Genomic DNA, 13,228 nt, shown 5'->3' on the forward strand with positions numbered 1-13,228 from the left:
TTTGCATTTTGTTTGATTGCGTTGTTGAAGGCTGCCCTTTTTCCTATTCGTTTGCCATATAAAGGCCCCGAGCTGCTTTTCTGGATTGTTTTCGCACGTATTTCGAATTTTTTGTGAGAACCACTCCGCTTCAAAACAGGGGCTGCGAGATTGGCTTCATCAATCCCATGGGGTGTGGAGTGATAAACGAATCGGGAAGCCCTGGCCTAAGCGGTCTGAAAGTTACGGTAGCTCCTGGACGGTTAGATAATTTGGTGTACCATGGTCTTTGCTACGAAGAAAACGTACGAATATTCATACGAAGATTTTTTTATTCGTACGAAAACTTTTTGTAGCCTACGTCATAATTTTTCGAAAGTGTTTGTAGAAAAGACACTTCAGGAGCAAAATGGTTGGAACGCCTAGTTAATCCAATCAAAAAATAACTTACAAGCCGAAAAATGCTGCACAAACTAAGTAGATGCGTGGGCCCTTAGAAAGGGGTGGGCACCCAGTCGGGGTTTGGGAAGCAGTAAATAGGGCCTTGTATGATTTAGCCCTAAGCTATTGGTTATCGAGCTTGTGTAGTAATTTTTTTCTTTTTTAAAACAGACAAAAAACATTAAACAGACTAAACTGAATAGGCCCTTCAGTAACTGTGCCCTCCCGGCCGGATGAAACCAGGGGCGGTTTACACGGCCGTGTCTTGGCATTGGCATTATTAAGCTTATTATAACAATAGGTTATACTCGGAGCAAAACGTTGAAAAAATATTAAAAATACACATCAACAATAAGATATAAATGATCAATAAGATAAAACATTATCTTGGCAAGCGTTACGCTCAAGTGGTGCATTGGATTCTGTTAGGCATATTTATTTATTTGAAGTAGGATTGCAAAACATTATACAGTGGAGTACACAGTAGGGTATGTAGCCTACTTGCCTCCGTTTCTTCGCATATCCCAAGAAAAAAAGGTACGGTAGTTTGAACTTAGTAGGCTATTTTACAGAGTATACAGCATGCAATTGCAACTAAACAAAACAGCGCTCAAGCAAAAACAATAAAAATCTCTAGCGGGCGTCGCGTATTGCATGATGAGACGCCCGCTCATGCACAGCCGTCGTTAGGTCAGTAGGACGACAACATATCTGGACACGATGGTGGCGAAACGTGATCAGGACACAGCAGTCTTCAGTGTTGTATGTAGCCTACTGATTTATTCTAAATCCAGTGCTATAAATACCATTGCAAAACGTGAGAGCGCGCTGTACGTCTACGGGTTACACAGATTCCAGCAGTGCCGGTCTTTGGGGTGTGTAAACCTTGCGATCGCACAGGGCCCGCCATTTACTCAGAAAATGCAGTAATTTTTGTCATTTCTAATGAAAAATTCAAATATCTCAGCCGTCCCCGATCTCAGGCAGGAATTACCAACAAGGAAACATAGAGACTCAGCTTTATTTCCGAAAAATGCCAAAGAAAACATGATCTTATCCTTTTGCTATGGCACCGGACAGCACCATTTTACAGTAATATTCATACCCAAATTTTTGTTGAACATACTCTCAGAATGCACCAAATTCAAATTAATTTTTCAAAATTTTCTGGGAGAGGGCCCCCACACCCCGCTGGGTGTCGCATTAGGAGAACACCCCGTCAGGCTTCGCCCACCGGCCGTCAAAAAAACCCTCCTACCCCTTTAAAATACCTAGCTACGCTACTGAATTGGATCATTGTCATTGGGGCCCGCAAAGCATATTCCGCACAGGGCCTGAAATACCCTAAGACCGGCACTGATTCCAGAATTTTGAAGCGAGGCAAGAGTGACGCCAGAGAAAGCTCGCAGGAGCTACAAATTCTTTGTTGCTCGAAAGTATTTCTTTGTATCTTTGTTTACGCTATAGTGTCGTAAATAATGAAAAGGGCGTTCAATACAACAAAATAAATTATGGAATTTCTTGCGTTCTTCCTGTATTTGCAGGTGACTCGAAATAAACTTGGTTATGATTTTTATCATCCTGTGATAGCCTAGCCTGCATTCACCAGAAGAACGCAAGAAATTTTATAATGCGGTGCCTCATGTAGGCCCAATAATAACAATAACCATGTTTGTAGCGATAGCATTTCAGCAACACAACAGGAAGCAGCAAAGACACATATGTACAGTAGAGTTCGGATCAAATGCTTCCCTTATTTCGGCATGCCTGAAATATCTTTGCCGAGACATATAACCGCGTGCTTTGCAGCGGTGTCGAACTGACGTCCTTTTGAACGCCGCGTAGACGTTCACACCACTCGGCTACACATATAAATTACATTGCTAAACTTTGAATACGATAGCTTTATTTTTTTAGATTTTGAAGCGGATTTTGTGCTTTGAAAGCTTCGGGGATAACTTGGTCAAGCTGCCTCACAACTTCATAAATAGATTTCTTCCAAGATGGATGCCGGTCTTTCCTCATTTGAATTGACATGAAAATTTCTTGAAAGCATCTTAGAGTCACTTCTACAAACTTATCTGGCAGCTGAAAAGCAACATAAAAACAATCGCTTTATGAAAAAAACTTGATGATATTGATATTTTTTGTGGAGTAAAAGTATTGCACTGTTTTTAACATAACCGTAGTCAAAACGGGGTCGTAAATTCCAAATCTCAATCTTTGACAATTGTGAAACGTCGCAATAATTGCATCAATAATAAAAAATACTTTTTTTTTGTTATTATTGATTTAAGTATGGTGACGTCATTTTCTCCTCGATAATGACGTCAGTGACAAAATATGATATAATGATGAAGTTGTAATTAGAGTTCACACTCTCTCCGACCAAGCTATTGGATTTCAATGTATATTTCTAGGCCTATTTGTTGTTTTATAATTATTATCGAATCTGATTTTCTGTGATATATGATTACTCACTTTTACATCAATTAAACTAAAATACGAGTATTATTGCATGATAATTGATAATAATCTGCAGATGAACGGCCTATGACTAGAATAGATGATTGAAAGCCAACTTTGAGTAGTGTCGTTTCGTTACTCGGCTTGAATATAAGAAGAAAGTTTGCGTGAGAAACGACGATGATATGTCAAAATGACAGATTTTGCTGTCTGCGTAAGTCTCAAGCAAGAATTCAGCTTGTCTTGGTTGTCGAAACTCCCAATAATGGAAATACACTTGTAAACATCATGTAAAAGATAACGAATGCAAGACTTTTGGTCAAGATTCTGCGCTTGTTGACAAACTTAGCATCTTTTGCGGTGGAATCATTATCAATAGTTTAACCAGAAGACAATGGATAAGCCAATCTGTAGCCTGAAGTTTTTTTTTCTGAGTAGGCAAATGATTTTCTACGAACGTTTCCAACCTGCTGCTTGGAGACAGATTTCGGCGAAAAAACGTGGAAAACGATGGAAGAAATTCTTTTTGCACTGGAAAAGATTTTGCAAATCTGCAAATTAGTCCTGCTTTAATGAAATACGATTGCATTTTGTCGCAATTTCAAAAGAAAATTATACCCTTGTTAGTCAACACTGAATAGACTACACACAAGAAAAGCTAGCAACTCTGTCTGTGGCATGAATTAGTGATGCTATAATGATGAACCATATACAAATAAAACCTACCAACCAGACGGCATTTAACATAATAACATAAAAATAAACTAAAAATTACAAACGCTTTCGGCCATATTCATGATGTTAGCCCTTTTCAAGCCACCAACTGACTGATGTTATTCATAAATTGAAATTACAAAACTGATTTACAATCTACACACACAAAAATCGAAAAAAGAAACGCATAAGAATTAACCGGCAAGGTAGAGAAGAGGCAAAGTTTCATTCTTATGCGTTTCTTTTTTCGATTTTTGTGCATGTAGATCAGTTTTGTACTTTCAATTTATGAATAACATCAGTCAGTTGGTTACTTGAAAAGGGCTAACATGAGTATGGCCGAAAACGTTTGTAATTTTTAGTTTATTTTCATATGTAAAATGCCGTCTGGTTGTTAGGATTAATTTGTATATGGTTCAAAAAATCATCTCTTTTCCAAAATTGTACTATAATGATGATCTTCATCTGGTGGTGAAACACGTGTCTATCGCTGTCAATTCTTTCTACAATTGGCTGTTGAGAAAGTATTTCGCAGTTGCCATTAAAGTTCAGGGTTAAGACTGGAAATATTTTGTTTTGTAATTAAGAAAACCATTACCGGTACTTAGAATTTGAATTTTAATTAGTAGCCTTGTTAAAGATTTCTTATCCATGATTTGTGAGAATTTTTCATTCTCAATGCGCTGCCAACCGATACAAATTCAAAATTTCCATCACGTTCAAGATTTTAAGAAACAAGTTTCAATAAAGCATCACTAATCGACAGTAATGAGCTTTTAAAGACGCTGTGTATTGGGAATTGGAATAAGAATTGATTTTCTGTTTTCAGCCGCTGCCAGAAAAAGCAAAATAAAAACTTGAATCTGTCACGGTAAAGTCTATACTTCTGTATTACATTTTGAGAATTGTCATATTCAAGATGGCAGTGTCCAAATGATGCATTAAGTAAATGAAAGACCTATAAAATTAAAGGTTTTCTGCCCTTAAAAATCGTATTAAATAAAGACATTGACTTGCCATGTATAAGAGTTGGCTCTCTATCGGGTAGACCTATTTTACATTGTGATTTCATCTTCAGATAAAATAGATCAGAAAACAACTAATGGTTTGTAACTAAAGAAGATGGATTGGTAAAGTTCATAGTCAAGTCAATTGATTTTGTTTCATAATACACAGAAGCAAGACAATACGCCTGTAGGAAGTAGTGTTGACAGGGGAGTCCAGGAGGTACTTTGAACCCGGGTCAGGGGTGAATTTAGGGGCCCGTAATCTTTCCATGGGGCTGCAAACTTAAAGAAACCTATCAGAGGCTTTGTCAGTCCGAAAATAAAGATTTTAAAGCCAAACCAACCAGAGATAATTTGAGAGCTTAATCCTGGCAGTTTTACATACTTGTAAAGGCTACCCAGACAGCCACTTTATCTGGTCCAGATCTGGTCAGATCCGTACGCTATCGGGTAAAGATCTGGACCAGACAAAGTGGCTGTCTGGGTACAAACTACTGACGCAGGCCTGATCACTAAATTTTTTTGACAGAGTGAAGTTTCCGATTGTTGAAATGTTGTTGTCTGTGAATTATTCCATGCACTGTGAGCCGCTGAATAAAAAGCAATCCTTGAACTGCGTTGCTCAGACCCACACCCCATTGTTTCATCTAACTAAGCTGTTACAGATGCTGCAAGAATTTAAGCATCTACAGTATCACAATGTTGCTGAAACAATCTTTGATATTTGAATCAAAATATTGAAATCTTCAAGTGGTTTGTCATATCGATCGCTTTCCTCCTCTCCAAATACAAACCTGCTTCAAATATCGATTATTCCAACACAAGTCTTCTCGTAAACACAGATTAATAAACAAAGGCGGAACGTGGGGCGTCTTTTGCTATTCTAGAATGGATGAGTGCGGAGTGTGAAGAGAGATAGGAGAATACTTTACCACTTATTTTATCAACTGAATGGCATAGCTAATGTCTTCACTAATGCCCTGAGTAGGCTTGCCTTCAATTCTAAGTCAGGGTGTAATAAAGACTTTTAAAATAGTAACTTAATCATAGTCGTGTTAGCCTACTTCTTGGGTAGAAAAAGATGAACTCTAGTTTAAAGCAAGTGTCATAAAGAGCTTACTTCAAACTCGCTGCTTTTGTTGAAATGTTGGTCGAAGATTTCGATTAGATCCGACTCTCTGGTTACTCGAACTTGTCTGATCAATGTCACTCCATTTTTAATACTTTGCCGAACAAACCTCTCGACTTGAATGTAATAGAACTCGCGGAAGTTGGTGAACCACTTGTTGATTTGAGATGTTGTTCCCCGTGTGAACTGATAAAAAAAAAATACTTAAGCTAAAACATAAAGATGAGCATGTCACTTCCACCGTTTTTCTTAGTTTACAATAATTGTATTATCATCACAGGGTAAAATATCGGTAACAGATTAACTGGGTGAACCTTGTTTCATTACCCCTGGCTCCTTTTCACCATTAACCTACAGAATAGTCACATATTCATATTGCTCTTACAAACTCAATGTCTCAAGTTACAGTTTTTAACCCAATCTTAAAGTAACGAATAAATTTTAATCGTACACTGTATATCGACGATTGGGATACTTACCTTTACATCTCGAAAGAATAGTTTGAGAGTGTGGACAGATGGATAGCGAGTGTAAAAAAACATCCATTTTGCCTTCTGCAAATGCTCGGGGGTTAAACCTTCTTGAAAGTATGAAAAGGGTTAAGGAGAATTTTTTTGTCAATAGTTGTATCAGATGTGCCTCACAAAAACATAAAATATAAAACAAGCCGCTGAAAAAATAAATATCTGAATGTATAGATAATACATAGATGTCAAATTGCATAGCAGCTTCCCTACAGTATATATTGTCATTAGTAACGGATAGCAATTTATAGCGTCAGGTCAAATGAAATATAGGGGAAGGTGGGGCAAGCAGGGACAAAAATATTTAAATAGCCATATTTTAGGTAATTCTCAATGAATCCCGATTGTTTTTTATACACAGGTCTGCAACAACTCATAGATGTTTCAAATCAAACTTTATCAAAAAATTCTGAGCAATGGCTGAGTTATAGCAATTTTTTATTTTTTGAAAATTGTCCCTCTTTGCCCCCCATCCGGGGCAAAGAGGGACAATTTCTTTTTTTACCCTGAGGTTTAAATTTTTGAATATTGAGGGCTCAAAACCAAGAAATTTGTTAAAACTTCATATTTAGCTGACCTAACAGCCAATCCTGAGATACAGTCTCTTCAGCACATTATGCTTTTTAATGTAGTTTTGGGTGTTCCAACAGCAACCATCCGATAGCAACCAAGCCATTAAACAATCACTTCACTGCTTCAGTAAATTTATTTATTGATAAGCCTAAGTATTGCCACAGGCAAGATTGACTTTGGGTCTATATTAAAACAGTAATGGAAATATACATACACCTTAACTGTCCCTGCTTGCCTGATTCTGCATGTCCCTCTTTGCCCCAAGCTAGTCCATTAAGAAAAATTAACTTAGCTTGCTTTGTCTCAAACCTATGACCTAACAAAACATATCATCACAAACTTCAAATATTACAGTAATAACTGGCCATTGTCATTTGAAACATTTCGCCCAGTAACACTTCATAAAACTCAAAAAGCTTTGTTTCAACTTTTTAAAATTTAGGTGCAAAACCGACTATCAACAACCGCTGTTAACTCAAATAATTTTTTGTAAATCAAATTACATCTCACGCCAGTCATTCAAACAGAGTTTCCGATGAAAACTTTATATTTTAATTTTATTTTGTATTTTAAGAGAAATTTGAATGTCCCTCTTTGCCCCGCGTCCCTTTTTGCCCCACCTTCCCCTATTCTTGCTCGTTTTTATGATTTGATTCTCATAAAGCTGATTCTGAGCTACTGTATTTTTTATCGCTTTTTTAACGATAGACTTTAAATAATTAAACCATGAAAGTTGTTTAATACTTGGCTGCACAGAGCAAAACTATATTTAAAAATTACTGAGTATTTCAGCAAAGGTGGTTTAATAGTAAAACATACCGAGAAAATTTAGTAGCCTGCATCGTTTGAGTCTAAAAAACGTTGCAAGTTAGAAAAACATTTTTCCAATGCTTAAAAAAAGAATAACAACTCTCAACAAAACCTATTTTTTCACATCGTAACCAAAAACAAAAACGGGAAACAGAGTAAATTTTGAATCAACTTTCAAATGGATATGCAAGTTTTATATTATAAGTTTTTTCAGTGCGTCACTAAATGTTTCATTAAATAGCTTTCATACATGTTGGATTATGACAAGGATATGACCTTTGTTTTAAAAACGCGCGATTGTGCACTGTTGTTGCTTCAAAGCTAAGTCATTTGTCTGCGGAATGTCTTGGGTTAAAGTCTCATTACTCCAAGGTTCCAAGTAATAAAAGATGAGCTGATAAGCTTATAAAGTTAAAGAAGGTGATATTTTTCGAGGAAACATGGGACAAATGCTGTTCTTACAATGCAAAACGAACTCCTGCAGACAACGCGGTGCTACAACTGGCCAAATCAAAAAACAATTATTTTCAATTTTTGCATTAATGCAATGAATGCAGGTGTTATATCAATGTAAATTGATCGAGTTTTGATTGCCGGGTAAACAACGAAGCGGTCAAGAAGAGATAAGACAATAGAAAACAACGTCGTAGGAGGTTGTTTCTGAAAATTCAACAAAAATGTGGTTTTGCTTTCCTTTTCCAGAATTCTGGTGAACTTCCTCTATCTTTCCTGATGACAAAACTATCGTTTTGTGGTACTAAGCCTTAGCTTGCTATTTGTTCTGAGAATCTATTTTTTAAAAGTGAGTTTGAAAAAGGATATCTTGTTGACCACGAAAACAGAATTGTTGTGGCCCATCTCTTTGATCAAGCGTTCCATTTTCAGCAAATTACTTCTCAGCAGTTCTAAAATGATAATAACTTATGATGTTAATTTGCAGAAACTGCAGAATACTACTAGTAGTGTAACTGAAAATTGAAAAATATAATGCTTCAATGTGGTATTTAATAATCTTTATTTTATAATGATTGTATTTTTTGAATAATTTTATTTTATTTTTTACAATTGCTCTTTTCTTTAATTCGTAAAGACGTTTTAAACGTGCTTGTTTTTTTAGCATATCATGTCGTTCCCAAGCCCATGTTCACGTTCGCTTTTGTCGCTTTAATTTTTTTTAGTCCATTGCTAAGTTAGGGGTGCATTGTTTTCATCTTGATAATCAGAAATAAAAAGAAACTGAACTGACTTCAACACGTTTGCCATTGAGGCTACTACCTAGTGGTTAACAGTATCTGAGAGTATGGAAGATACCTTTACCATCTACTGTACTTCATTGCTCAACAACTGACTTACTTGCTTTTGATGTTTCCTGTCCTTCAACAATAATAGGCCGCTTTTTTATTGGACCAAATTGAGACAAAGATTGTTTTTTATCTAAGCATTTAGACATCTTTACATCAGTTTTGTCATCAAAGTAAAATTGGTTGGCACCCAAATCTTGCCTCTGTGAAGTTGAAGAGGTCATGGAAGAAGGTTTAAATGTGGTGGTTGAAACGTTTGTCGACATTGTGCATGAGTTGTAATCTTCAGAAACAAGGTGCATTGGCTTGGCAGGTTTTACTTCATGAACAGCTACAGACTCAGGGGTGGTGAAGTTTAATTTACCAAACTTCAAAGGTGGTGGAAGACTGTGGCTTTGAGAAAAGTTTTTGCATTCTTCAAAACTGCTGTGTTTGTTACATTTCCCAATGGAAGTGTGTGGTGACGAAAAAATGTGACTGAAGGTGGTGGCAGTGGTATCGTTGTTGGTATGTTTTTGACGAGATACAACTGTGATATTCGGTGAACGTTTTGTGAAGGACGCCACCTCAGCTTTCCGTGAAGATCTTGTGAGTGACACGAAAGGAGCAGGTCTGTCTGATAAAGAGAGAGATACTAGTGATTGAGAAGAAAAAGAGGTATCACAGTTGACCAATGAGCAAGGGTCCTTTTCTACGTATTTTTTTTCTTCAAAAGTTCCGCTGAAACAAAAATTTTATCAGGTAAAGAACAAACAATCTTAGACCCGAATTTGCACAGTGTCACAACTTTAAAACATCACAAACACTTAATTACCCGGTGGTAGGTTCTTGCACATTTCTTAACGTTACAAAACCGGCTTGTAAACTGGATAAATCCCATAAATGTAGTAACCAAAACACCCTATATGTCAACCATAGTTCATAGCTAAGCTACAACACGTATGCGAATACCTGAACAAGTTGTTTGTATCTCTGTCCAAAGAGTAAATATTTACATTCTTGACTGGTTTGTCTCTTTCAAGTAGTTGGTTTGGACTGAATGGCTGAGCATTTGAGCTGAATCCAGTCACAGAATGAAGAAAGTTCCCTCCATGTGAACTTTCGCTTTTCTCGGAGACACTTTTCAAACGCGATTGAATATTACCTGCATTTTTTGTTATTTTGTTAGTCCTGGTCTACTACTGGAGAACCAAAACAGATATTTTTACAAACTAAAAACCTTTTTAATTTAAGTTTGTTTGTCATATTTCAGTTTTAAATGTTGTAGGGCGCCGAAGGCTTGAAATATCGCATTTTGGAAAGCACTAGAAAGAGATTAGAAAGAAGCTCCTTCTTTGTCTGATTGTGTACCGTATTATGAGTGCGAACCAAGAATTTTTTTAATAGTTCAGACACATTCGAATACTGATTGATTTTGATTTGTTCTGTTTCCTAATTTTAGCAAGAAATGACATCCAACTCCATGCAAGGACGAATAAACAAAAATTGGGATTCCTTTACGGCTCACCAGGTTTGATACAATTATGAACTGCATTTTTATTTACAGGGCAGGCCTTTCAGCCCCTTATCATGACTAAGCCTATTATTATACTGTATAACCATTGAGTGAGAACTCACCGCAAAGGACATCACTTGTCTTTGAAGAAGGTGGGTAATAATTGTCACAACAGAGTGGCGATATTGAGTTTGTGTAACAAACCACAGGGACTCCAGCTTCGTTGCGGTCATCAACTTCAACAACTTCGGAACGAACAATGTTTTTCTTGGCCAAGCAATTTGTCATTTCATCAACCACTGTTTTCGCAACGCTTTCAATAACCCCTTCAAGAACGGAAAAAAACTCTTCCTTCATCGACTTCACTAAGCCTTCGTAAGTCTCTTCTCCAGAATTGATTGCATTATTTATTTGAAGAGGTGGAGCTACGGTTAAAATTCTTTCCTCCTGGCTGTGACGTTTGTTGTTTATTCTGTGATCTGGGCCGACCACGTTGTCAGTGCTGACGTCATCGGCGAATCGGATTCGCTTAGCCCAAGCCCTTCCGTTGCCATGGTAAGTTTCGCCTACGTTGGTTGACACCAAGTTGCCAGAGTTTCCTCTTTTTGTCTGCAGAAAAAAACGGTCACTCAGTTTCTTCACAAATGTTGCGTTTTCTATCAATAATTTATTACAGCAACCGCTTTCTTCAAATTAGCGTCCTGACTCTATTGCGTTACAACATGTCCCCGATAGCACCTAACTTCACAAATGAAGAAACTTCAAGATCAAGCGGCGCTGGTTCGACTCTCGGGCTGTGCGCATGAGCAACCTATTCCAAGGACTACACTCCATTCAGCGGCAACCAGTTGACGGACTAACTTACAGACAACACTTCAACAACAATCGGAAACTTCACTCTATCAACTTCGGTTACCGGCCCTGTGGTAGTGGTTCAAAGCCTCTCCAAGTGTGCGAAACTGCCGGTTGAAACTATTAAAAACGTTTTCTCAGTCCGAGAATAAAGATAATCAACAATGTAATCTGGATGTTGGAAAATAAATTCATGGCACAAATCTTAGGTCATATAGACCATCTTTAGGTCTATCAAAACCATAGATTGAATTAAAAAAAAAACAAACAGCTAAACATGTTAAACATCTCACATACCCCTTTATAACTTTCCATATACCCAGCAGCGCATATATCTTTCCATTGTTTTGTAAAGCGACTGGTTTTGGGGTTCATGCAATCAGATTTGTGTGGGTTGATGACGCCAGAATGAGACACCTCGTCAGAGCACCGTTTGCCAAGATTTTCTTTCGTTTTTGTAAACACAGTTTTACCGTTTGCTGTTGTTTTAAAAGTTGTGTTTCTCCATTTGCCTAAATTTGTAATAGAAAGGTTTAGAGCAGTGGATGCTTCAGACTCTGCTTCATCATCATCATCATCATCATCATCAACGTAATATATTTGTGAAGTAGTTTCGTTGGCTCTCGAATTCTGGTAAAAAAGAGCAGCGCGATCTTCATCCAGCGACGAAACATCTCGGGGTGTGTGCGGGGAGTCCCAGGTCTTTTGCCAGTCCCTTGAACTTGATGTCATTGGATTTTCGGAAAAAACGTAGGAATACGAACGGTTTGAAGAAGTTTTATATTCTTCAGAAATCATTTCAAGAATTAAATTAATCGGACACAGTTTTTGAAAGTAAGAATCATGAAAATAATAATCATGTTTTATTTTTTGCCACCGTACAACATTGCAAACCATAAGTCTTCCCTTGTTTCTGCCAATTCTGTCGATTTGATTATTTATTGTTAATAATTCTAAAGGAATTCTTCAACAATTCACTGCAATCACATGTAGCTAAGCCAATTCTATGAGGCCTATAATGTTTTTGAAGATAATTTAATATCAATTCACGTTCAGTTTCATGTTTTTATTTCAGATTATCAAGCAAAAATATATCACTTGCAATAATATATCGGAGGGATCTCGAAAAAGGTAGAAGCGACAAAACGTAAACGTCAAAGCGTGCTCGAGAGAGAAGTGATTCACTAAATACAAGGATTTTAGCACGGTCGCATCACATTGAGAAATTTAAAAATGAAGCAAAAATAAAACAAATACTCAAAATTGCTTCGTTATCCTCAGGCTCGCAAACTAATCCTTCCTTGTATTTTCAATTCGACATTTATAACGCACCACTACTTCTGACATCTTTCTTTGGAAGGATATGCTATGCCGCAACTGCTGGAGTATGATGGACTATTTATTAGCAGCAATTTGGCAATGATTTATCCTTTTTTCGTTCATCAATGATTTGTTACTATCACTCGCCGCCTACCCAAACAGCAAAATCCATCATTTTTACATTAATTCAATGTCTGCAGAAGTTGAATCAATGTAAAAATGATGGATTTTACCATCTGGGTAGGCCTACAACTTGCATAGGTATCACTTATTGCTGCAATAAAAATAAACAAAATGAAAACCCTTTGCAATTTCTTGCTTTTAAACATTCTAAATTCCGGAGAACAAGCGTTGAACATCTTTATATCTAATCATTACGTTTGTCTGCAATCGCTTTCTTCTTTTCCTTTTTTTCTTTTGCGATTTAAATACATCGTAGCCAACCGCCTGTGCTGCGAGTTAAGGTGATCAATGGTATGAGGCCTCACGCCATTGGCTTAGAAATGCTCTACTGCAAGGGTCTCAAACTCAAATTGGTCTGAGGGCCAAATAAAAAAACTTGTGAATTAACGCGAGGGCCGCAATACCTTTTTGCATAGCGGAAAGTTAAGCTTCTG

At 37.1% G+C, this 13,228-nt stretch overlaps 1 protein-coding gene across 1 annotated transcript; it reads right to left on the reverse strand.

Moving 5' to 3' along the window:
- Window positions 1-306: 306 nt before the first annotated feature.
- Window positions 307-12,323, reverse strand: LOC145780985 (uncharacterized). The gene is made up of 8 exons (XM_082592675.1): window positions 11,589-12,323; window positions 10,562-11,048; window positions 9,896-10,088; window positions 8,997-9,664; window positions 8,466-8,548; window positions 6,216-6,323; window positions 5,728-5,922; window positions 307-2,508 (listed from the first exon to the last, which is right to left on the reverse strand). The coding sequence occupies exons 1-8, from the start codon at window positions 12,186-12,188 to the stop codon at window positions 2,326-2,328; spliced, it is 2,517 nt and encodes an 838-aa protein (XP_082448801.1). The 5' UTR covers window positions 12,189-12,323; the 3' UTR covers window positions 307-2,325.
- Window positions 12,324-13,228: the final 905 nt, after the last annotated feature.

Source organism: Aplidium turbinatum, chromosome 12 (assembly GCF_918807975.1).
Source record: "Aplidium turbinatum chromosome 12, kaAplTurb1.1, whole genome shotgun sequence".
Taxonomy (NCBI): Eukaryota; Metazoa; Chordata; class Ascidiacea; order Aplousobranchia; family Polyclinidae; genus Aplidium; species Aplidium turbinatum.